The 26,336-nt window shown below is 42.6% G+C and overlaps 1 protein-coding gene across 1 annotated transcript; it reads left to right on the top strand.

The window, feature by feature from the left end:
* The first annotated feature begins 802 nt into the window (after nt 1–802).
* noc2l (NOC2-like nucleolar associated transcriptional repressor) lies at nt 803–26,058 on the top strand. The gene is made up of 18 exons (XM_080445621.1): nt 803–882; nt 2,596–2,730; nt 3,015–3,198; nt 3,315–3,543; nt 4,237–4,327; nt 4,432–4,510; nt 6,339–6,449; nt 8,091–8,204; nt 9,190–9,378; nt 9,903–10,042; nt 10,895–11,006; nt 13,092–13,205; nt 14,898–14,999; nt 17,012–17,155; nt 22,418–22,531; nt 23,081–23,216; nt 25,439–25,528; nt 25,637–26,058. The coding sequence occupies exons 1-18, from the start codon at nt 863–865 to the stop codon at nt 25,810–25,812; spliced, it is 2,280 nt and encodes a 759-aa protein (XP_080301747.1). The 5' UTR covers nt 803–862; the 3' UTR covers nt 25,813–26,058.
* The last annotated feature ends 278 nt before the right edge of the window (nt 26,059–26,336 follow it).

The following is a 26,336-nucleotide window of genomic DNA, read 5'->3' as shown; positions in this document are numbered from 1 at the left end:
TAAAGCACCAAAAGTATAAAGTACTCATTATGCAGAATGTCCCATTTCACAAGCTCACCACGTCGCATCGCCACACATTGTGAGCTTGTAAATCGGCTATTTTCAAATGGCCGAAATGTGCAGCATGTAGTGGTTTGGTTAATGTATGTTTTGTAATAATAATCAAAATCTACAAAGTATAGTAACTAAAGTTTTCAAATAGTGGAGTAAAAGTACAGATCATTGGAAGTACTCCAGTAAAATAAGTACTTGAGTAAATGTACTTACTTTCCACCACTGATTGCCGATTGTCTCTTTTAAGGCTTACATTGTGGACACGATTTTTTGTTTTCCGGATTAAAAATACAGCTGCAGTCTGCAGATTACGCTTTTTTATTATATTAAAATATTTTTTATAGAGTCCGAATAAGGATGAACTAGATATTTACAAATACTGCACAAACCAATCCGTTACCGCAGCCGCTAGCATGTAATGTTCCGACGAGAAACAGAAAACCAACCCCTGCCTTTTTTTGCACTTATGAATAGTGTTGCCTAGTCGGCTTATTATAAGCGACTTTGTGCTTCTTTTTCTGTGAAAAGTTGCTTGTAAAAATTTCTATTTGCGAGTTGCGTTTTTTAGGGCTTGTTTCTAAAGTGTAGTTGTTTATTTTGGCTTGTTTCTCAATTTCCAAATTATTTTTAACCAGTGGTTCTCAAATATTTTCATGTCTTTGACCCCCAATTAATAAAGTGCTCATATTGGCCAAATGCCCTAGTTGCTTCTTTTGATAGACCTGGTTGCTTATGTCTCTCACAGAATCTGGCAACACTACTGATGAATTGTGGGTAGTGGGTTGGGAGTCACGTTTTAACATCCAGCATGGCAGCGACACAGAAAAGGTACGGGTCTTTAATATGAGTCTTTATCGTTATTATGGGGTATTATTATAGTGAAATAGTCATACAACCTATAGTTTAGGTGTATTTTCAGGCCATTGTTTGAATGTATGGGTGTTGTTAAGACTCGGTGTTGTTAAATGAGGTAACTGTGGATAACTTAACCCTGCATGCTAACTTGTGTTGATACTAGTAGGCCTACTAGCATTAGCCAGCTGTAAACAACCAGTTTAAACCATTTGGATTGATTGATTGAATACTTTATTAACAGTCTGTAAATAGTACAGTGGTACGATTATACATTGGTGCCAAAAGGATAACACCAAAAGCCCTGAGGGCTTATTTCCATTGTGGTCCTGTGTATTCAATTCATAGACCCATTTAAAGACATACAATAATATACAATAATATATCCTATCATCATCATCAACACTTGTAGTAATAAAACATATCACAAACCAGGTCCTAAACAGCTTGCCAGTAGCTTATTATTCCTCTATTGCATCGTTATAAGCGTTGATGAAGTAGGTTTTTGAGGCCTACCTTATTTTTACTCTTGTACTCTTCCATGAAAGCAAAGTAATTTCACGAAGCAATAAGACACAGACAGCCATGGTTTGTATAAAATGAATCACTCTATTGAGAGAACCAGACAGAAAAAAAGTTTCTCTAAGTGTTCTCTCTCCCAAGTACAGAAAGGAGAGGGTTTTAAAGCATTCTTATCAGTAATGGTAACCAAGGCAACGTACTGAGGTTTAACAGATAGGACACAATTTGTTTACATATTAGTTAGGACACAATTTGTTTACATATTAGGTTTTTTTACATATATCAAGAGCCGATTTAAGTAACAACAAGCAGAAAGTTTATCAGACCCAGAGACCTGTGGGCTGGATTTTCACCCACAAGTGAGGCTATAGTGATATTGTTGTTTTGACATATTAATAAACTTTAGTCAACCGAGATATGTGTTTGGTGTCAAGGTAACATGGATATGACATTTAAATAAGACTCACAAAGAGGAGAATATACAGGTCTTGAGAAGCAACCTTGACATGATTGAGTCATGCCAAGATGGCACACTAAAATAGAATGGTTACACAGATATCAAGATCATACATTAAATACATAGTTCTTCAGACCTATCAAGCGTATTGGTTTCTAACCCAGGGCATAGTCAGTTTGGAACTATGCCATGACGTTATTTAACTGGACATGAATGATCAGTGGTGGAAAAAATTCAACATTTTTCTTAAGTAAAAGTATCTATACTGCAGTGGAGAAATACTCTGAGTAAAAGTATTCATTGGCATCAAAATATACTAAAAGTAAAAGTTCTCATTATGCAGAATGTCCAGTTTCACAAGTTATCATTATGTCTAAAATGTGTAAAAATCTTTTGAAAATAGCAGATTTGCAAGCTCACAACGCGTGTTGTGAGCTTGCAACGTTTAAAAGGGCTGAAGTTGTTAATGTATGTTTTGTAATAATATTCAAAAGTAACTAAAGTTTTCAAATAATTGTATTGTACTACTAGTCTACTGCTGGAGTAAAAGTACCATATTTGTCTCTGAGATGTAGTGGAGTAGAAGTAGTGGAGTAGAAGTAAAAGATGATTAGACCCATCTGTGACATCTCTCTTCGCTGTAGCTCCAGGTGAAGTCACAGAGGTGTCTAATGGTACATTTGCTAACTCGCCTGACATAACTATTGCAGGAAGCTGGAAGACCTCAACGTGGATGAGTTCCTCCAGTCAGGTTTTGACTCTGCAGATGAGGAGGACCCTGAAGACACACAAACACGAAATGGACTGAAGAAGAAGAAAGGAGGGCAATCAGCTGCTCCTGAGAAGTGAGTTTTCTGCTGCTTGAACATCCATAGAAATTATAGTAGTGATGGTAATCCTTACTAGCCTCGCGTGGCCAGACACACGTGCGATGCAATTTTCGTCTGGAACCAGGCTAAATCCTTACCATCACTACCATCATTTCTATGGATCAGCAATTTCACACAGGAATCGTTTTCTTTTCAAAATCTTTTTATTAGGTTTTTTTAGACAAAGCCCAGGGGCGAGTCTACTGTACATAGAGGAATCATTTTAAATGATTTGCCTCTTTCCAACTTTGTCTTCACAGTGCTGAAAAGAAGAAAGGCAAGGCTTCTGAGCATAAGGACCAGTTGTCCAGGTTGCAAAACAAGGATCCAGAGTTCTACAAGTTCTTGCAGGACAATGATCGAAATCTCCTGAACTTTGATGACACAGACAGCTCTGAGGATGAAGAGGAAAAAAAGTACCACACACTGCCTACTGAGCTGGAGGTGTGTGCGTGTGCGTGTGCGTGTGTGTGTGTGTGTGTGTGTGTAATGTGCATACATGTAATGGCTTTTCCCATGATGAAGGCAGAAAATCTGATGCTGATATCTGTTGAACGTAGGAGGCTGATGTTGATGATGAAGAAGAAGAAAAAGGGTCTGCCAAGAAACCCAAGCAGGCTGTAGAGTCCATCAAGGTAACAGAAAAGATGATTGAAGAATGGAGAGCAGCTATTAAAAAGGAACCGACCCCTCGTCTCTTCAGAGAGGTAACGCAGGCCTTCAAGGCTGCTGTGGCCACCACCAAAGGCGATGGAGACCCATGTCGGTACAGAGTGGCTGACAGTTCAGGTAATGGCGAGTTCACACTGAAAGATTTTAGCGCAGGTTATCCATTTGTTAACATGTTTTGTTGCTTACCGATAAATCAGGGTTTTCTCCCCAAGGTTTTGCTCGCTGTGTGTGAACGGTTTAAGGACTCGCTTCCTGTCGATTTGATACCTGATCAAATTGACAGGAAGTGATGCCCACAAGGCCCTAGGAAACTTGTGGATAGCTGCACTATGTAACTTTCCTCTTCTACCCCGGATTTGAACCCGGTTTCCTGCTTAAGTCCTGATTTTTTTTTTTACCATTGAGCTAATGGAGCCTGCCTGCTTGCTCAGGGGATAAAATGAATCTTGACCATCAGTTAAAAAATTGTGTCAGATCCTGTGTCTAGGTGAGACATGACCTTTGACACAATCTTAATGTCTCAATAGAAGAGCAGAGAGACAAAATACAACCACCCCAATTGTATAAGTTATATTGTATTAACATACTCTACCATACAGATTGGACAAAATAACATTTTATTAATTAAAAAAAGTTACATAGTGCCGCTTTAATTGATTCCTGAGCGAAATCAAGACAAATATGAAAGACTAAGCAACAACATGTACTTCAATAAAAACAAATATAATATAATTGTAACATTTGGCTAGTGACTGTCATTAATTTACCTATTCTTCTTCATTCCTCTTTCTTTGCAAATTGCTTCTGCAGTCTTCAATGCCTTGGTCCTCTTCTGTATCAAAGATATATATACTGCACTGCAGAAGATGCTCAGCCTAAAGCCAGACAAAGACCAAAATAAGTAAGAGGTGGACATCACATCAGTTGGTCTAAGCTTTCCTCAATTTAGTTATGTTTCTGCACAGATGCTCCTCCCCTAATTCTATGTTCTTCTGATGTTCCCAGGTTAGTACTACCATCATCCAGTTCCAGATGGGTGAAGACCCACTTGGACATCAAGATGTACCTTGGTGGATTAGTTCAGGTTTGTTTTACTTTAAAAGGACCATACTGGTGGTCTGGCATGTTAACTCTTTCACTGGCAGGAATTAATGAATTAATTCATCCATCTCCGTTCCCCTTGCCGGCGAAAACAGCGATTTTACTGTACCTTTGAAAAATCATGGAATATTCTCTGTGACCGCCGTTCTCACGGAGATTGGATCATTACACGCACGGGGGTCCGGTACTATAGGGGAAAAAATGGCCGTTTGAATGTGGCTTGTTTTTTGAAAAAGAGCAGAAAAACAACAAAGCCGAGAAAAAAATACTTTTATAAATCCTTTAACATGAAAGGTGCCTAGATGTTTTTGGTTGTGATCACGTGATTTCTGGGTGTACCCCCCCCCCCCCAAAAAAAAAACAAATTCTCGTCAAATCTCGTCCTTGGCGGTGTGGGCGTTTGGACGAAGTCTTGTCAATTCTTGTCCTTGGCAGTGAATGAGTTAAGCATATTGACTGCGTGTTACTGTACTTGACATTACTGCTAACCATTCTCCAAATCATACGGTGGTTTGTTTGCTCTTTGAGGAAGCCATTGGATTCCATTCATTTCGGTACGAATGTGTATGAATATCATGCAGAGACTTGAATCTTGCTTGAGATAGATAATCCAATGCACATTTTATTGTGCCGTTATTTTTTTGTCAGTCATGTCATTGTTTTCTTCTTTTAATGCATTTTAAAGTGCAGGTCCTTTTGTAAAGTATAGCCAAAAATATTCCATGGAGAAAGTCCACTAGTCCATGACTAATTAACCACACAGTTTTGTTAACATTAACTCAAAAGAAAAGTTCAGTAGCCTGTTAATGACTATTAATGAAAACGTACGACAACCACAACCTCTACAATTGAAGCAATTAAATTAATTAAAATGGTTTGTTTATGTACAATAAACTGAAGCTGTGAATAGACCACGATGTATGGTCCTTTAAATCTCTTAATGTTTGCTGCGTTTTACTTGCCATACTTGTCACACCACTCCTCAGTGTAATACTTATGCGTTCCCACTGGCTTCTGGTTGCTGCCCACATCCAATTCAAAACACTGGTGATGACCTATAAGGAATTACCTGTAGGACATGATCCATCCCTACACCTCTTCCTGCATACTTCGATCAGCTAACATAGGACATCTGTCCCTCCCTTCCCTATGACACCCTGGCCAACACTCAAAGCGTCCTAGACTCTTCTCCCTCCTGGTTCCCAAGCTGTGGAATGATTTCTTACCCTCAGTCACGATTGCAAACTCCCCATTTTCAGCCACGGTCTGAAACTCACCTCCTCAGTCTCCACCTCACCCCTAGAACTTTTTTCCTTTCATTTCATAACTTGTTGCCTATTTCGATGTTGGTTACTTGTTCACATGCTATGCATGTAATATCTAGATGGACAGAATGTTTGCCTGTGTCCCCAAATGCTAAGTATGTTACGTATCATGTTTAGACAGGTGCTAGGTTTTATGGTTACCTGGTATCCTAGATTTTGTTATTTTCTTGTCACTCTATTTACTTGACAACTTAGCCTGTTGTTTGTTAATTATCGTTCATGCCATTTACTCCAATCTTACTCTATGCAGGTCGCTCTGGATAAGAGCATCTGCTAAAAGAGCATCTGCTAAATGCCTAAATTGTAACATTGTGTACAAGGGACAGGGTGTGATTTTGCATGTTTGTTTTGGACACAGCAATTATTTATTCCTGTTAGATGTGTTCCATTTCTAGCTTGTTATATAGTTTATGATCAATTTCCTGTGTATACTCTTGTCTTGGATGTATGATTATGACAATTCTGTCTTTCTCTCCTTCTCTTTAGCTATTGTCCTGTTTGACAGAACCCACAGTCATCTGTGCTGTGCTCCGACACACCAACCAAATGGTTCCTTATTACCTGTGTCTGCCCAAACAGTGTAGGCACCTGGTCAAGGTGAGGCCCAACCTATTACTGCATACGGCTGTCAAATAAATGAGCAAAACTTGACTAATCATCGACTTTGGGGGGGAAATGTGAAATGGTTACCACTCATTGTTTTATAATGGCAGTTCAACCAAAGCAGTGCACACTGGTGGTCTTTTACTTTGAACAGGTGGACAACTAAACTATTGCAGAGTCAGAGCCATTATTTTACCTGGGTTACGCCTTCTTATATAGTTCTACTTGAATGTTGTTATGCGTTAAATACATTTTAGTTCATGTTACATAGAGGTGTGCCATATGACGATAATCAACCGTGAACGATTACAATGTCTCCGCGATCTGCCTTTTCAGAGAGAGTGTATAGATCGTGATACAGCGAGTGCACATTCGATGAGTTGCAGTTGCACTTCAACTTATACTCCATCGCACAACCGTGTCGTTCATCAAAAATAACAGATCTACAAGCTAAAAACACGCGATCTAACGCGCTAGCTTTAAAATCTGTTCTTTTTGCTCATGCATGCACCCAGACTCCAGAGGTCCCTCCCCCTTTTAGCTGACTGCTGTTGGCAGTGCAGCGGCAGTAGCAATCAATGGACAGACAGACAGACGGAAGGAGTTAGTCTCTAAAGAATTGCACATCGGTCTTATGGAACTGGTTTGGATATGCAAATATTTTTCCAACACGACCATCCATAGCTAGCATACACCGAATGATAGAACAGCAGCATAAAAACGAATAGATTACAAATCTGTCTGTCTATGAACATATATTAATAATAATATATATTATAATATATGATCGTATTATAATCATATATAAATATATTGAATCATAATATATCTTATTCATGATCATAATAAAATAACAATAATCTTGAAAAAACAACATTAAAAAGGAATCATGATTAGATCGTGGATCGTGATTCTGGCTGAAGAAAATTGTGATATATTATTTGGTCTGGGCTAGGCTTAGTTTAGACTCACTCAAAGTAGAAGCAAAACAAGCACAACTCAGTCCATTCAAACTACGGTTTGCCGGGTGCACACCTCAACAAGACCCGATGTATAAAACAAAGAATAGCCAGCATTCCGAAGTCCTTCTGGTACGTCAGCGTGATTCACACTTAAGAAGGCATGACGCCAAAACGCGTCCGTGTATTCCCGTGCCGTAAATTCTTCATTAGAAAGTACCAGAAGGACTTCAAAGTGCTGGCTATTCTTTATTTTATACATTTAGACTCACTCAGCCCGGCTTTGGCTGTGATGGGCGTGATAGATGTGGCGTGCTGAGCTGGGACTATGGAAAGGCCTTTTAGTCCGTCCATGGTCTTCTCCAATGTACTTGTCTTATCTGTTTTACGTTCTGCTCTTGTAGAATTAACTGAATTTGTGTCAACTGGACTGGCTCAAGTAGTTTCTCTTAAGTTTTTCTTAAGCTTGTGTTTTCTGTTTGTGCTTGGCATTATGGCTCAGACCCTCACACTATTATTATTTGGCTGTAATGTTTGATCTATGAATGAAAGTGTTGTGAAATCAAAGGGATTATATGATTCCAGGCCAGACTCTTAATTACTCTGTGTACAGGATTTGAACCACAGTTCCTCTCAAGGCTTTTGGAAACAATCTTCCTCTTTGTCTTTGATTTAGCAACTGATGAAGCAGTGGAGCACGGGAGAGGAGACAAACCGGGTCCTGGCCTTCCTTGCCTTGAACAAGCTCTGCCGACACAAGCAGCAGACCTATCTTAACCCCATTCTTAAGGTAACATGACTGGCTAACATTGACAAAGGCCACTTGGACCAAAATGTTGGTTAATGAGCCTTTCTTTAACATCTTTGGTTTTCCAGGGAATACTGTGAGATAGCTATAGAAATATGCCATTTCAACCAGGTGAGGGCAAGTGCTAGATATAATGGACTTGAATAGCATATACACTGAATTTAATTGTGCAAGAAAAACCTTGCTTAAAAGACAGAATAATAGGGGCGCCAATGGCCTGACAGCAAGTCGCGGGTTTGATTCCCGAGCTCGACGACCTTTGCTGTGTGTCACTCCTCGCCCCCCCAAAAAAAGATGGAATAATAAAGCACAAATTCATGTTTAGTTTCACTTTCATTCCAAACAACACAATTTCACATTGTTAACACATTAACCGCCAAGAACGTAGTCCTACGGTCCGTTAAATCCAACTGTTAAGCGCCGAGACCGTAGCCCTACGGTCCACGGTCTTTTCGCGCATGCGCGGTCCGGGTGCACTTTCGGAATTTTTTTGATCCACTTCCGTTTCCGGTTTGATGACCGGAAACGGAATTATTTGGGATCCGGTTTTGACGATCACGTCCGCCCTCGTTCTACAGACGAAACTGAAACTCAATTCTCTTCCTGTAGTTTTTTCTCCTCGCATTTCACTGTTTAACGTAATCCGCTCTAACTCAAACATGGATGCCCCGTTTGACACGTGGTTTTCGCTGGGAGATACAGTGGGATGTCGCGGATGTAAACAGACCGGCTCAATCTCAATCTTAAGGATTTTAACAAGATCTATGGCGACATGAAAAAAAAAAAAAAACAACAAAAACACCTTGGCACTGGTGAGTACATTATGAGATTAACCTCTGGCGGTTGATGTGTTAATATGTGAAATATGTATCTATAAATAAATAACTATTGTCAGATGGATTTAACCACGATACTCCAACCGTACTTGTGAATCCTAGTTATTATTTTTGCTCCCCTCTCTCTGCAGCAAATGTACATTTCCTACGTACAAAACTGCAAGTTCACGTCTCCCAACGCATTGCCCATGATCAACTTCATGCAGCGGACTCTGACAGAGATGTACTCCCTAGACACCCAGGTCAGCTACCAGCATGCTTTCATCTACATCAGACAGCTGGCCATCCACATCAGAAACGCAATGACCATGAAGAAGAAGGTAAGCATGTTGGCTTCCTTTCCTCCACATCACTAATCATTGATATTGATGGTACCTAACCACTTGAAACCATGTGTCTCAATTCTGGGGGCGAACATTTTCCCTGAAAATAGCTAATCTACAAGCTCGCATCGCATTGTGACGCGTTATGAACTTGTAGATTGGCTATTTTCAGCAAAGATATTACGTGAAAACAGGAGGCTGCCTGGTAAGAGCCCTGGGGTACTCGGGTCAACTAAGTATAGGGTGTAAGTGGTCAAAGAAGATGGTCTCTTTTTTGTAGCTGAACGCAAATTTTAACTGCTCTCTAATATAATAATATAAATATTGAATTTGTACACAGGATAACAAGTTTACGCTTTTCTGTAGTAGAAATGCACCTCAATAAAGGAGTTACGTCATGGTGTGGGCTCAATATGTTTAGTTACCTAAGTGTTTCAGGGCTTTAAAAAATATATATATATATATATTCTACATTCTACTGCTGCTAACATGTTTTGTGCTTGTGCCTTGCTGTTCTTTAGGAGACATACCAGTCCGTATATAACTGGCAGTATATCCACTGTCTATACCTGTGGTGTCGGGTCCTTAGTACCCTATACCCCAGTGATGTTCTGCAGCCTCTCATCTACCCACTCTGCCAGGTCATATTGGGCACTATCAAGTGAGTATTTATGATTTGATAAATTTTTATAGTAAGATGAAAAAAATACCCACATCACTTGTCAGGTGCTGGGGTCGAGTATGATCATGAGAAGAATGGAACCTGCACATTCATATGCTCTAATGCTAGATTTATTGATAACATTTTGAGCCTCAGTGCTTCATCAGGTCAAACTGACCTGACCTGAGGAAGAAGTTGAAATAATTGAGGATGACTATAAAGTCAGACTTAATTCCTTTGTGATCCTCATGATGTACAGAATGACATGGGAAGTTGGGCATAGATGTTATGTCATCCGTGTATCGGAGGAGGCATATTTGTCCGCAACCATCCTCAAGACTCAACTCAAACTTTATTTATAAAGCACATTTTACAATGACCAAAGGTCGACCAAAGTGCTGTACAAGGTCAGAATAAAGAAACAAGACGGACCAAGACAAAGAAAAACAGATTAAGACATGAAGACAAAAAGAGGCATAACAAATAATATATTACAAAACAGAAATAAAAAGGGCTAAAAACAGCATTACAGAGTTATACAATTTACACAATCAAACAGTGTCAAAGGCCATGGTGAAAATAGTCTCCAATAAAAATTTAAAAGCCTCTAGTGAAGGAGCAGAGTGATTATGCAGGGGCAAGACAGTGACAGGGGGGGGAAATGGCATAATGACAAAATTGGATGAAAATGAAAAAAAGACAACAAAAACTCTCCTCACTGCTAAATGTGAAAGCTGAATGACGTTTGGATTAACTTCCATGTTATCGATGGGTGTAAAACTACCAGGTTGCTGTACCTGTTGCCACCAGCAGGAGGAGGCATTGACCACAATTGTACTCTTCCTTCTCCAGGCTGGTCCCCACCTCCAGATACTATCCTTTGAGGCTGCACTGCTGCAGAGCCCTCACCCTTCTGTCAAGCAGCACCAACACATTTGTACCTGTTCTGCCTTTCTTGCTAGAGGTAAGACCCCATGGCATCAAGCACCTTCACTTCATCACTCATGTAGATCGCTCAGGATAAATGGAATTAATACAGAGGTTAGATTAATAGTCAAGTGGCCCGTTGATCTAATCCCAGACCCTTCCCCCAGCCACCAGTGTGGTGTTTGGATGAAGTAAAACAGGTGTAAGTGTGTAGAAGGCATTCTAGTCATTGTCTATTACTGTCACTTGTTTTTTTTGTCGCAAATGGAAACAAAGAACAGTAGGTATGACGAAATGTTCCGTCGACTGTTGGCAGTGGAAAACAAGTCGGTCTCAGCGGCTAAAACGTGAATATGCTCAGGAGGAAACTCATCTAAGACGAGGATCTTGTGTGTGTGTGTGTATTAAGTAAGAGAAACACCTTTGTTATCAGACAAATCAAGGGTCCCCAACCGCCAACGTTGTCTTTGTTTTGGGTGCTTTGTGGTTGTTTAAAGTGCCATGTTATAGTGTGTGTGTGTGTGTGTGTGTGTGTGTGTGTGTGTGAGTGCGCGCGCGCATGTGACCTAAGTGTTTTGTGTCAGCGTGGAATCCTGCTGTGGTTTGCCGGAGAGGGACAGTGTGTAGGCGACGACCACTGGGGAGTGGTCAGCGTCGCCTGAGTGTGTATGTGTATTCCTGTGCACACACACACATACATGCCTGTGTGAGTGAGTGCATGTGCGGCAGTTTGACCGTAGCGATAAAGGCAACGTTGTGGTTTACACACTGTTGCTAACGCGCTGCACAGACCACATCCTCTGTGCCTATGGCAGACACCCCCCCACCCCCCCCTCCCACCCCCCAAAGACCCCCCTAGCAGCAAGCCGTGTTTATTTGTGACGCACACCATTTCCTGTGTGTTTTTTTTTCTCCTTTACTGTTCCCCTCGTTAAAGGCAAGGCTGAGGTACACTGCTACCGTTTTAATTAGAGCAGCAGAAGCAAGCAGCCCCTTCCTCGTGTTTGTGTGTGCGTGTATCTGAACACGAACGCGTGCATGTTCTCGCATCTCCAAGGGGGGGTGCATGATTTGGAACTTCCTGCTCCAGCATTGTGTGTGTGTGTGCTTGCGTGCGTGCGTGCGTGTGTGTGCGTGTGTATCAGGGTTGGCCCATGTTTTCCCACTTCCCCTCTGGCTCCCCCGCAGACCGCCACCACATCCTATGTTTGTAGAGACGGCACCGGCCAGAAGCGCTGTTCTGTTCTTCCCCGCACACTGAGCGCATTAACGACCTCACACACACACACACACACACACACACACACGTAGGGAGACAGAAATAGATATATACACAAATGAAATGTAGAAATAAACCCAACCTGTACACAGTGGGTACAAATGAAACCAAAAACTAACAGCCAAATGGCACATGGTGGGTGGGTGGTGACACAGAATAATCGAAATGTGCATTTTTATATAGACTTAGTATAAGATGGAAATGTATTTTCTCACTTAACTTTAGTATCGGAGTAAAAAAAAAAGAAGATTATTTTGAAAACAAATGAGCAATAACAGTTGGAGAATAATAGTAATACAGTATACAGTACAGTGGTATTGTCGTATTTATTTGCCATCAAGTTTATCTTTTGGGGATAGTGTCATGTTTGAGACATACTATTATACGGTATGGAAAACAATGTAGATTTTCTTTTTACAGCATTCTGATGAATTCACCCCATATCATTATTATTCTGAATGAACTGCATACACTAAATCAAGTGATTTCATGTGTGCTGTTACATACCCACACAACACCAACACAATAAAACTTCAACACAATAAAACTTTGCATGTGCAAAATATTTTCTTTTCATTTTGCTCTAATTAAGCACTTGACTGAAATAGCATTTAACTGGAACCATAACTGTAATTCCTCTACCTCAGTTGAAGAACAGACATCAGTAGTAGTCACCCACATAGTAGTTTGATCTGTAGTGCACTACCCTCCTTGTTTTCTTCTCTGAGGTTCTGTTCTTTGTGGATGAAACCGAAAATACACAGTCAAAACAAAAGATCGATATTTTCAAAGCACTTCAATCTCAGTTAACCTTTATTGATTTACCCATTTATTTCTTTACAGATCTTCCAACAAGTGGACTTCAACAAGAAGCCTGGTCGCATGAGCAAGAAACCCATCAATTTCGCAGTCATTCTGAAGCTGAGCAATGTGAACCTAATGGAGAAATCCTACAGGGTCGGTACTTTTAAGTCAAGCCTTTTAACAGATTTTCTTCCTACACAGAAATATAGGACAGATTATTTTCCTTCGCCGTATTATAAATGCGTTCAGCATTACGTTTCCCCGACAAATTTGTGGTGCACCGTGCGCGCTACTGTCGGCGCCAGTGCTGATGATCAGTCTTGCATTGAGAAGGAGCAGAAAGGTAATCAGATCAGGGGTTCAGGTCCTGGTTAATGTATTTTCACACAGCTCCCTGACACTGTGTGTTAGGCTGCGTGTGTGCATAAGGGGATTGAGGGCACCGCTGAAAGCCCCTTGTCACTGGGCCTAAATCGCCACGCTCTGTGCGGGTGCCAAGAGGATTGCGACACGGCCCTCTGGGATTATCCCTCGCACTCCGCTCGCCAGAGCCGTTTGCACTTCTGTCACCTGGCACCACAGCCGTCACCGCAGTCCCTACTTTGTCTGTTCTCTCCAAATGTGGCTAAATAAACACTGATCTGTCCAATCATGAGATAAACATATAGTCATCTTTTTGAATGATAGACTACACAAGCCTTTTCTGAGGAGCATTGGAATTGTGTAATTGTAGATACACTGTTAATAATTTAATACAATTAATTAATAGATTGTCGTCTAGTATGTTTTAAATGACTTCCCTCCAATATTATGATGTTTAAGTGACGCTGCAAATATTCTTGACAGATGTCACTCTTTCTGACAGTTGGATTGGCCTGACTCTAGGGGCCAGTAAGGTTAATTCCTTGTGCGTGGCAAACAGAATAATCCCTGTGCCGAGTATGGAACCCTGTGGGACCCCTCTGGCTGCAAGCCGTAGGTGACAGCCACCAGGTGACAGCTAGAGGCTAAGCTGTTTTTACAGTGAATCTAAAGCTGATGGTCGTCTCTGTCACACATATGCTGAGCTGTCAAGTTTCTCAAATAAAAATGTGAGGCATTTTGGTCCCTCTAATCTTGCACAAAGTTTAGTTTTGCACCAAGGGTAGTTTCATGAATAAGTGACACCTCTTTGTAGCCATTTCGAATGTCAATGAGAACATCAATACACTGAAGTTTTGCACATCCAGGTGTACAGTTTTTAAACAATGTTGAACTTTGGTAGAACCTGGGAATTAAATGAGGCCACTTATTGTTGGTTACCTTTACCTGAGCACATGTCTGTGCTCAGAGAGTGAGGGACATTTGGGGTTAATGTGTGGCAAAACATGTCTCCAAATAACACTTTTGGCACGTAAACGAACACAAACAATGCAGATTCTGCGAGTCTTGGTATTTGATTTTGGAAAAGTGAAATGGCTGTATTCATGTTGTATTACCCTGGACTCATTTGGTTTTATATTGGCAGAATATCGCGGTCACGTATGTGCTTAAAGTGTGATATTCAGACCTGTTGGGCCATACAATAAGCGTGAATGGAATCTACTTATCTTCTGATCTTCTACTGATCTTCTGCTAGCATGTAGATTGGCTATTTTTGAATAATGACAAAAAATATATTGTTACATTACAATATTATCACAATATCAATATAGAAGTATTTGGTAAAAAACTATATTGTAATATTTGATTTTGTCCATAAACCCATTTCAAACCTAGGATATTGCAGTTACAGTAAATGGCTGAATTCTGGCCCAAGTGTGTGTGTTGTGTTTGTTGAACCATGGTGTTGGTGATGTGTTTCAGGACGGTTTGATAGACCAGCTGTATGATGTCGTCCTAGAATACTTCCACACGCAGTCCTGCTCCATCGGTTTTCCAGAGTTGGCCCTACCCACCATGATCCAGGTAAAACGCTTTGTTAAATGTAATTCCACAAAATAAGTCGGCATGCACATGAAGTGATCATCCTGTTTTGGTTGTATGGAGAGGATTAGTTGAATAAATGAACATTTCTTCCAGACCGAATTAACAGGCAAACAAGATGTTTTGCGTTTGTCTGACAAAAATCATAATTTACTTCCATAATAAACTATCTCTTATCGATTCTACAGCTCATTGCCTTCATAGCGTAGTTCCTTGGAAGCTTAACCTCAATAACCATTGGGGATTTCTTGATGTAGGAAGTAGATCAGGCCTGAGCGTAGATTATTTATGCCCGAAGCAAAGGTCAACACTTGACCAGTTGCCAGACCAAAAATGATAAAGGAAAAATATGGAGTGTGGTTATTAAGAGCTTTTGTTTTAATCATCTCTGTGACCACAGGAGCCACTTCCTGTTGGATACAGTCTATAGTCTGTATCACACACAACCATTAGTCACGTATTAGAGTTACAGCCCTGATCCGCTGTGGCCATTGAACGTTTAATGAGCGTTGTGTTGACCATTTCCATTGCTATCAAATTGCCTTGCATTCCATGGCTGCGTCCAAGTTCAAACTTTGCGAGGTTCAATTCTTAATAACTAACACACACGTCCATTCACACCTAGTGTTCTGATGCAGACTATTTACTCCTGCCATTTGAAATTCGGCTATTAAATGACTGCATTTGCAAAAAGCAAAAAAAGAAATGCCAAGTGCCTACATGCACCTGCCACCCGCTAGAATGTTCTTGTAGCTTTTGCTTGTATTACCTTCATGTAGATAACAACTTAATATAACCAACGTAACATTTATTACATGTAGTAGGGAATTAAGATAAAAACTAGAAAGTTCGGAGCACAGGTCTCCACCAGGTCAGGTAGGTTATTGTGGGCCAGCAATGTTGATGGAATATGAAGAATCAGACAGATCCATCTTGATCACATGACTATAGAGATAATGTGTGCCGATTTGCGTGATCTTTGGACACAATCTGTAGGAGTAATATATAAAACATTTTTTGCGAAGATTGGCTTGTGGTGCTATAATCGGGCAATGTGAAATGTGGGCAATTGTTCCTCAACGTAGTGCGAATGTGCGTGAAAAAAAAAAAAAAAAAAAAAACGCAATCGGATGCTGCGTTCATGATTTGAGGCATTTTGTTCAAAACGGGGCACTCCTGCAAACTTTAGATGTCAATCTTAGCCAATCAGAATGGAATATGAAAAATCTGAAATACCCGTTTCGTTTAATGACTATAGAGATATCGTGTACAGATCTGCGTGATGTTTGGACAAAATCTGTAGGAGTATAAAAAAATTACCTAATGGCGCTATAACAGGCCGATCTGAAAAATTCGGGCCAGAGATTCTGCTCTGGCATCCAGAGAGTGTACAGTACGTGCACAGTTTCGCTGCGATCGGCCCAACAGTGCCGGAGATTAGATCCTCACAGACAGACGTACACGGACGGACGGACGGGGTGAAAAGCGTAGTCTCTCGGCGTGGCGGAGACATTGACTTGTACAGAAACGGAACTGTATTTACTCTGTGCTCCCCATGTTCAAAATATTACACTCTGAACTTGCTTGGCGGAGCCGGTAGAACGTCAGAATGGCCCAACACAACATAGCGTAGCATATTAACGTGATTTTAACAGACAAATAACGTGGACAGGTTATCCAGCTTCACCGTTGCCTCCTTCAACCTGTGGGAATGAGAAGGGCTTTAACCAACAGCCAAATAAAGCTGTTTCTATTATGGGTTGAGTGTCAGATGAGGTCTCGCCAATGTAAATAACATCTGTAGGGAGTAACTGAGGCTGAGATGTGTGCCGCCCTCTGCCCTCCCTAAATATAATCGCTGGATTGGATGATCATTTACATCTTTCCTCCAGTACTTACTCTTTCTCTCTCTATCTCTCTCTCTCCCTCCCTCCTCCTCCCCCTCTTCCTTCGCTCTCATCCCTCCTCTCCCCCTCTTCCCCTGGCCTGTACAGCTGAAAGCATTCCTGAAGGAATGCAAAGTGGCCAATTACTGCAAGGCGGTGCGCCAGCTGCTGGAAAAGGTGAAGGAGAACAGCAGCCACATCACAAACCGGAGACAGAGGGCCGCCTTCGGAGTGGCCGACGCCACCGCGGTGGTGAGTGCATGTGTGTGTGTGTGTGTGTGTGTGTGTGTGAGAGAGAGAGAGAGATGCAGTGTACCTGTGTTTGTGTGAGTGTACATATATTGGTGTGTGTAAGTGGTACGTTAGTGTGTGCATGCTAACAAGACGTGTGTAATGTGCGTGTGTTTGAGAAATGGAGAGACAGAACAGGGAGAGAAAAGACATTTTGCCAGGATTGTATGCCTTGCCATTCCGGCACCCTCATTTCACCTCCTACAGCATCAATATATGTTTCCAATCAAGTGTACCTGTTCTGTCTCCCAAACCTTATAGATGGAACCACATGAACCCTAGCATACATATTCTGGGCATGTCATAATAAACATTCAGTGAAAATAGCCGGACATTCGGCGAAAACAAGCACTCGACGCGTAGCAACACAACGTGCTGTGGGATTGTAAATCGCCTCTATTCAGCTAAGAGAATTGTGTAGCGTGGAAAAAAAGGAAGGGACCAAGTAATGACTCCTGGGGGACCACAGTCAACGTATACAGTAGTAGGGTTTAAGTGGTTATCCATAAGTGGGAGCTATCCATGACCTGCTGGCACAAAAACTATTACATGTGACAAATGACAAGAAAGTGTGACCTTTGACAGTGCTGTGATTTTCTTAATATTACTATAAATTTCACACATATTTCACAGACCCCCCCCCCCCCCCATCTACCCACATGGTGAGAGTAATATGTACTTACTGTTTCTTGGTTTTTCATAGAAGAGCTCCAACACCTGAGCATATGAACACCTCTGGTGCTGGTCAATTGATCCATATTCACACACATGCTCCCCTTTCAGTCTGTTTCATGGCCATTTTGACCTGAAAAACAGACACTTGGCTTTATATTAGCAATAGGAAAAGTTTGTGCAAAAATAAATCCATTATTTAGTGCTAAAAGACAGATTAAATCAATTTATTCTCACTCCGTGCACTCACTATTGGTGCCAGCTGACTGACCCCTGGAATTGAAAAAAGCTTCAATCTAGTTTGGTCTTCGCTTTTTGTTTCACTGACAAATCGTTTAACTGACACAAGTCATTATTGAGGCTTATGCAATTATTTGCCATTTCATGCTAAACGCTAAGTTACCTGTGATGCTGCGCTTCTCTTCCTTATCATTTTATTGAAATATTTGCGCCTTGAGATATTGAAGCATTTGTGTCCAACCAGCGTGTGATTTTAATACCTGGATATCGTTCCGACACACTGTGGGAAATTTGTCACAGAGGAATGGAGGTTTTGCCATTTCTTGCGACAGTTTGTGTTTATGAATTGTCACTAGAGTCTAGTCCCTATATACTCAGCCAAAGTCTGTTCAAACTATCGCTGCCTTCACTGCTGGCAGAATGAAGCCTGGGCTGAATGCGGAAACACGAATAAATATATCACACTCGCCCAACTTCCGACAAATCACACCGTCCGAACAGTCAGAACATGTAGGGGTGCGGGAGCGTCCGAAAAAAGTTCTGAGACTGCTCATCCAAAGGCCAACGTCATTTTATAGTTATAACCTACCCTGTCCGATCAAAGTTTGAACATTGAATGGAAGATGAAGTGGGCTAACCTTTTGCTTTCATAAAAGCAATTTGTGATTCCTTCAACTGGTTAGGTTATATAGGTTACATAGGTTTAGATTAGAATGATAATATCAAATCATGTGCTAATTGTTTAGGAAACGGTACTAGTGTGGTGAACTAGTGTGGTGAAGCTCCTTTCATGCTGTTTCACAAATTGCAGATTGGGACTTGGCTCAACAAAAAAATTCAGTCATGAGATTTGTTTTGGCTTTAATCCATGTGTGTTTAGCCACAACACATTTTCTGCATGTTGCACAATGGTCAAGTTGCGAGTGTACTGAATACACACTTGACTCTTGTTGCAGCTACACAGCATGATTGCTGCTTTCGTTCATAGAATACCCAAGCTAATACCAACTTCACTTCTTGCTAATACCAACTTCACCTCAGAGAAGAATTACACAATCAGGACTGGGACTAAGGAGAAAAGGACTTCCTTTACCTGGTTTAACTTGTAAATGATGCCTGATTTATACTTGTAAACAGCCGATCTATGATTACAACGTGTCAAAATGCAACACGTGCTTTTAGATTGCTATGAGAGATTATCCATCAGTTAATCGATCGCAGATGGTGTCGTTTTCTCTGACGGATAAAAAATATATTCATACAATGTATATATACATATAATATATATTATACTTGAAGCCAAATACACCTGGGCGGCCCAATACACCTGGGCGGCCTGAACAAGTAACATAGACACATAGACATTTGCTCACATACACATTATGTGCACCTTTGCAGGTGTTCCTTCGGAGCTCGCCAAACCACTACCATGTGACTCTTCTTCTTCCTAGCCCCAAATGTAACACCTTCCCTAAATATACTCTCAGATAATGCATGATGAGATTATTGCACCATAGATGTACAGTATTTTGAATCTCTGGTCAACATTTTAACATTCTGATGAGGCTCTACTATCTATATTAAACCACATTTGAATCTCACTTGATGAAATAGACATGGAAAGTAATGCTAAATCTTCATTCTACAGGATATTCTATTCTACATAACGGGCAAATAACTAATTTTTGTATGTCTTGATTATCAAAGGTTGTAATTAGAGGCTGACTTTCACCTCCACAACAATTACACCATTAAATAAGATATAATTGTAATAACCAGTATAATAAGAATATACCCCCTTCCGCAGTACCACCAACAATACATTCTGTGGGACAGGGGAGGAACAAGATGAGCATAACTTTGATTCTTCTCAGTTCCACGCCTTGCAGTTACTGTTCTTTGGCTTCAGTATTTTTCAGAGATACATGTGATGCTTCACCATGCCAGGATTGAAAATGGAAGATACTTTTCTGAGTTTAAGAGGGACCCTGTGGTTATTGGAAGCTCTTATATATATATATGTTTGAACCGGAAGCGGCTCTGCCTTAATGAGTGGCCATTAGGGAGAGAGAGAGAGATGATGTGTGTGCTTGCAATGCATGTGCATACTGTACATTTGCCCTTGTGTGCAAGAGAGTGAAGTGAGGAAGGTGTGTGTGTTTCAATTTGGCTCCATTTCCAAAACGACCTGTTCTACAAAATGCATATAAATACTAAATCTCACGTGGCTTACTCTGTTCCTACTGAGATCCTCGCCGTGCACTCCTGATAAATATTTAACAGCTTTTGGGGCTGAAATTATAGAGGAGGCTTCTTGGTGTAATTTAGGTGACGAGAATGTGTTTGTGTGTGCGCGCACATGCAAGTTTGCTCACGTGCGTGTGCGCGTGCGTGTGCGTGTGTGTGTGTTGACAAAGTACAACACACAGACAGCCAGGCACCACGGTAGCGCCAGCCCCTGTCGCCACGGCTCCCAGCCCAGCGGAGGCTGTCGCCATGGTATCCGTTCCCCAGCGTTGTGGCAACGGGAGAGGTGTCACCACGGGCGAGGCAGAGGGGACGAGCCCTGCTGTTGCCGTGGAAAAGGCCACGACTCCCCTCCGGCCAGCAACACCCCACTGACATGTCATCCAAACTGAGAGCTAGAGCCTAATTAATGATGCCCTGCCTCTCTGCAGGTTTCGCTCTCTTGTCTGTTTTCTCCTTCCCTCTCACTCTCAAATGACCCCTCTCTATCTCTTTATCGCTCTCTATTCCCTACAGTATGCCCCCCCCTGCCATGTTTCTGTCTCTCTGTTCCATACAGTATGTCTTTGCTCGAGTCTATTTTTCTGTCTCTCTGTTCACTATGATTCCCCCCCCCCCCATTTATCTCAGTCTCTCCCTTCCCAGTGTCTCTCTGTCTAGTCTCTCCTTCCATTTGTACGTTATCGCTTGTCTTCCTGGCTCCTCCTCACTTGTTTATCTGTTTTTTTTTTTTACTTTTTGGTCTGGGTTTTGAGAATTAGGCTTAATTCAAAAGTTGCAACCGACACTTAAGGCTTATTTCTACTTCGTTGACTGAAGAAAGTGCAGCCGGGGCCTGGGAGATTAGCAGCCAGTCGTCACTTCTTTTTTTCCTTTTTTTTAAATCAAGTGACACTTGTCGAAAGGGACGTGCATTGAAATATAAATTGGCCTTTAGCCTTTCCGTCTCCTCTGCCTCTCCCTTTGTGCTCGGCGTCGCCCGACCTAATAGCTGCACGGCAAATTGCGGTAAATGCGTTAGTGTAACGGGCGAAGGAGGCCGCAGTCTGTGCTCTCTATTGGATTTGTCGGTCAGATAATGCGATTGGGCCTAATCAATATCGTCCACAAAGACCTTTAGGGGAAGGCTGGAGAGGATCCGCTAGTCTCCGCTTTCAGACACCCTCACTCTATCTTTTCCTCCCCTCGTCCAACTGTCTCATCCCTGCCTGTCTCTCCCACCCCTCGCTTTCTCTGTCTCCTGGTCAATTGATGTTATGTGTTGGAAAGACACAACTAGTCATCTTAGAATCAGGTGAAGCCTTGCTAAATGGCTTCTTAGTGGATTCTTGCACGGTTCCACATCTCTAACGAGTGCAAAAGTCTACTGCCTATAGCAAGAGACAGCCCTGGGGCAGGCGACCCAGCCTGGAGAAGACCTGTGCTCCTATTAGCACACTTTTCTAGTTTTATTCACGATGATACTGTCTTGCTTTTCAGATTTTTCAAATAATCTCGAAGCATGAAAATGTCTAATTGATTATTTTTTAAATTGACTAAATCGATTAGTCCAGCGGTCTTCAACAGGGTGTCCTCAGAGATTCTGCAGGGGGGGTCACCAAGTCTTTGTGTGATAGGGACTTAAAGTTTACATTTTTACGTTAACCACTTGAACCCTTGCATCCCTATTTTGGGGGGAACATTAGCCGAAAATAGCAGATCTACAAGCTTGTAGAGCCGCTATTTTCGGCGAAGAGGTTTGGTGTACAGGAAAAAAGAGCAGACCAAGTACCGAGCCAACAGTCAAGTTTACAAGGTATCGAGGGTTTAAGTCGTTAAATGTCTGAAAGCACACATATAGCATGAATCCAACATGTAGTTGGGGTCCCTGCTTCGTCTCTCTCTCTCAGCTAAGGGGTCCTTGGCCTGAAAAACGTTGAAGACCCCTTGAGACCCCTTGATTAGTCTTAATACTGTCATATAACGATGTCACGCAAAACTAATCGATTAAATCGATTAGTTTGATGAACTGTTAGAGCCCTACAGGGTTGTGATGATGGCGGTGTGTGTGTGCTCTGTTGTCAGGCGGCCTGGGAGAAGCAGACTCTGGAGGAGGGAACTCCTCTCACCAAGTACTACGCCCAGTGGAAGAAGTTGAGGGAGAAGGAGATCCAGCTGGAGATCTCTGGCAAAGAGAGGGTAACTATCTTACCTAGTGGTTCCCAACCTTTTCTGGATTACGGCCCATTGGAAATCTTGAAAGTGTTCATGGCCCACCCACTTAACCCGGGAAAGTATCTGTGACATTTTAGCCATATTTTATACTTTGGCTATTCCAAAATAGCAGATATACAAGCTCATAGCGCGTCACTCCGTGCCGCGCTATGAGCTTGTAGATCCGCTATTATTTTTAAATCGTGCATTATTTTTAAAGCAATTTATTTTACTCAAATCTTTGCTTCTGGGGGTGCCTGGAACAAACTATGTTGAGATGGGTCGGTGGCCAAATACATGTCATTTTGGCGGACATTGACATGAAAAAGTTTGAGCACCACTGATATAGCAACATACGTTTTTCAGAAAACTGTTGGTCAACAGAACTAACATGGTATAGTTTAAGTTCATATTTATGTTAATATTTGCTGTTCATTGTGTGGTAAATTTTGTTTGCTGCTAATTTGAGCATTTTTTTACGCAATCATTGTCTTCTGACTTCCGTCCTGACCCCTTTCTTTGTCCTCTGTGAAGATGGAGGACTTGGATCTCCCTGAGATTAAGCGTAGGAAGATCCAGGACAAGAAGGAGGAGGACAAGAAGGAATTCAAGGATCTGTTTGACTCTGACGATGATTCAGATGATGATGGGACAGGTCTCAAAGTCAAAGGTAGGCTCATTCTTTCACGCACTTGCCCTCTGTTGTCTGTCTCTTTCTGGCAGACTCCCATCTCACTCTTTGACACACTGTCTCTTGCTCTCTCACACTCTGTATCTCCCGCAAACTCACCCTAGCAGTATTTGTTGTTGGAAATGCCACACAAAAACAAGGACAGAACACACACTTTTGTGTGTTCTGCCCCTTTTGGCCACTAGGGGGCTGTGTTTTGTTACGGCAAACCCAGCCACCATAGACACCTATGTAAAAGCCAAGTTCAACAAAGAATCTTCAGTATATGCTCTCTGGTGGGGCAACAGTTTTTTGTGGTACCTGTACTTGCAGATTAATGTGTGTGATGGCATTACTTGAAAACTGGTCACAGTGCAAACAAGTTGCCAAAAAGTCTTAAGTTATTTAATAACCATGGATTAGAAAAACAAAAAAATGCCAAACCTGAACAAAATCGCCCTCTGCCAGTCGGAAGAGGTGATCTTCTCACAGCCCCCTTCCCTTGCTCTGTCCCACCGCTGAGAGGAGGATCTAAATGCTGTCTTTCTATTAGAGGGGCTTGTGGAACATTATATAGTGTGCAGTCCTTCTATCTATCTTTCATACCTCCGCTGAGAGGAGCCATTGGCTCGGTGTCTCTTTAACCCCTGGGTGTCCTGTCCTCCCAGGGTCGTGTGCAGGTCACGGGCAGCCGCATAGCCCCACTTTTTATAGCTTCACGCCCGGACACGCTCGGAGCAGGAAAAAAAGCCCTTTCGCAAGGTCAGAGAGAGGAAGGGAGTGAAGGGAGCGAGGGAACGAGTAGGCGGCACGGGGATTTTGGTTGCATCTGGACCTCATTGTAGGGAGAGTCCCAGCAAACGGATGGGCAGCTGCCGGCGAGCCGTTGGCCTCCCCTCCACTCCCTCCCTCCCTTTCGTCCGTCCTTCCCTGCCCCCCAACCCCCCCGCCCCTCCCCCCTCCGCCGCCCCCCTCCCTCCCGCGCTGACAGGAAGTGCAGGCTTGGATCCCAGTGGGGGTTCCTAATTCAAAACAGCCCAGTGGAGCTGCCAGAGGTGGCCACTCCCACTCCTGTGTGTGTGTCTCTCTGTCCCCCACTCTTTCTCTCCCTCGCCTTCTCTATCTCACCCTCACTCTGTCTCTCACGCTCCTGCTCTCCAGTTTTGAAGGCCTCAGACTGGCTTCCCCCGCATGTCCTCCAAAAACACTCGCATACACATAATACGAGCAGGCTCTCTCTCTCGCTCTCTGTCACACACACACCATATCTTCCTGTCTTTAACAGCCAAAACCTTTGGGCTGGTCACCAAACTCTCTGTGGTGTCTCTCTCTCTCAATGTCTCGCTCTCTGAAAGCGCAAGCCTGTGAGAAGAGGGGGCCGATGATTGAGATGGATGTGTGTGGCGCGAGCGTGGGGCGATAAGTCGTCCAGGTCATGTGGGGACATCCTGTGCCGTGTTTGTCCAGTTCTCTCCGTCACGCACCGAGTTATAAAAGAGAGAGGCAGACTGAGAAAAGTATGTTGTTTCTCCCTTCAGCTTTGAATTTAAATGGGAAGTGAAATGAGGGAAGTACAAAAGTTTAAGTCTATATATGTTCTGTGTGTTTGCGTGCCTGCGTGCGTGTGAAGGTGCATGTGAGTGCATTGGAATGTAACAGACAGAGGAAGTATCTATACTTTGCTCCTCTCCCCTATGCGCCCGCAGCGTCTCATCACACCTCTACTTCAAAGCACATGGACCTCTTCTCATCCCTTTGGCTAGTCAAACACACATACCGGTACACACACACACACACAGTGTCGTATACCACACACTTTTCAGACAAACTTCACTCCCAAGTTCTCTCAGGCGAATGCATGAGCATACACACGTAAACCAAGTACACCCTCACCCATCATCATTGTAGCAGCCTGCTGTGGAACCTGCCTGCTATCTCCCTTCGCTATATTTAGGCCGTGAGCATAAGATGTTTGAAATTGCCAGTAGTAAACTGTCATGGGTGTTTGTGCTGTAATCGACTCTCAGTTCCATCTCCAGAGGAAATGAGACACTTCCAGCAGCCTCTGAAGTCTGGCCCACATATAGGTGTCTCTAAAGTCCTCAGACTGCAGTGACAAACATGGAGCAAAACTTGGGGAAGAGCTGTGTTAACTAGCGTCTGTGTCGATACGAATTCATGTGCACATTGAAGGATAATAGGACCGTCTGCCCTCTCTCTAGGTAAAAAGCCCAGTCGGGGGTCAGATGATGATGACGATGATGATGACCTTGAGGACCTGTCCGACATGAGCGATGACGAAAACTTAGACGGTGTGTAGAATCCCCTCACACACACACACACACACGCATAAACATAATTCCCCTCTCGTTCCCTTGTGATTGGATGCAAATATAATCCTCTCGTACTTGGTGTTCCAGATGGCGACGACAGCGTGGAGGAGGAACGTGGTGGTGGCGGTGATGATGACGAGGAGGAGGAAGAAAAGCCCTCCAAGGCTCCTAAGCAGCTGTCCACCTCCGCGCTGAAAGATCTGGCAGCGGGAGGAGAGGATTTGGTGGAGGACCTGGAGCTGTCTGAGGATGAAGATGATTGAGTCACGCATGCACACACAGCGTTAACATTTGAGTTTGTCTGTGAGAGTCCCTCGACCCGCTTCATCCCACCCTGCGCTGAAACTATACTTCAGTACATTTAGAATCTCTACAGTTTTCTTTAACTTTTTACTTTGGATTTTATATTGTGCTTGACCCAACTTTGTACAGTACAAACGTGTTTGTGTAATTTTCTACCACTGGCCGCGTAAATGTACAAATAAATATCAAGAATTTCTGAATCCTCACGACGTCTCTTATTTTTGTCGAATGCTTGTTAATGGAAGAAAGTTTGTGTGTGCATGAGCCAGCCTGTATGCATGCATGCTTGCATGTTCATGCAGTAAATTTTCAGGCGTACGCGAAATAAGTCATTTGTGCCCTTCAGACATGTGCACACCTGTGGGCACCCTCAGGCTTCTGTGAGGTTGGACTGTTGAGAGACAAGTAGATAGTCATGCTGCTCTGTGCTGGGCCAGGCTGAGCCGAGCTGGGCCACGCCGGCCTGGAGGAGGGAGGGAGGAAG

The sequence above is a fragment of the Gymnoscopelus braueri genome, assembly GCF_963280865.1.
Source record: "Gymnoscopelus braueri genome assembly, chromosome: 12".
NCBI classification, from domain to species: Eukaryota; Metazoa; Chordata; class Actinopteri; order Myctophiformes; family Myctophidae; genus Gymnoscopelus; species Gymnoscopelus braueri.
This window is presented reverse-complemented; position numbering and strand designations above follow the sequence as displayed.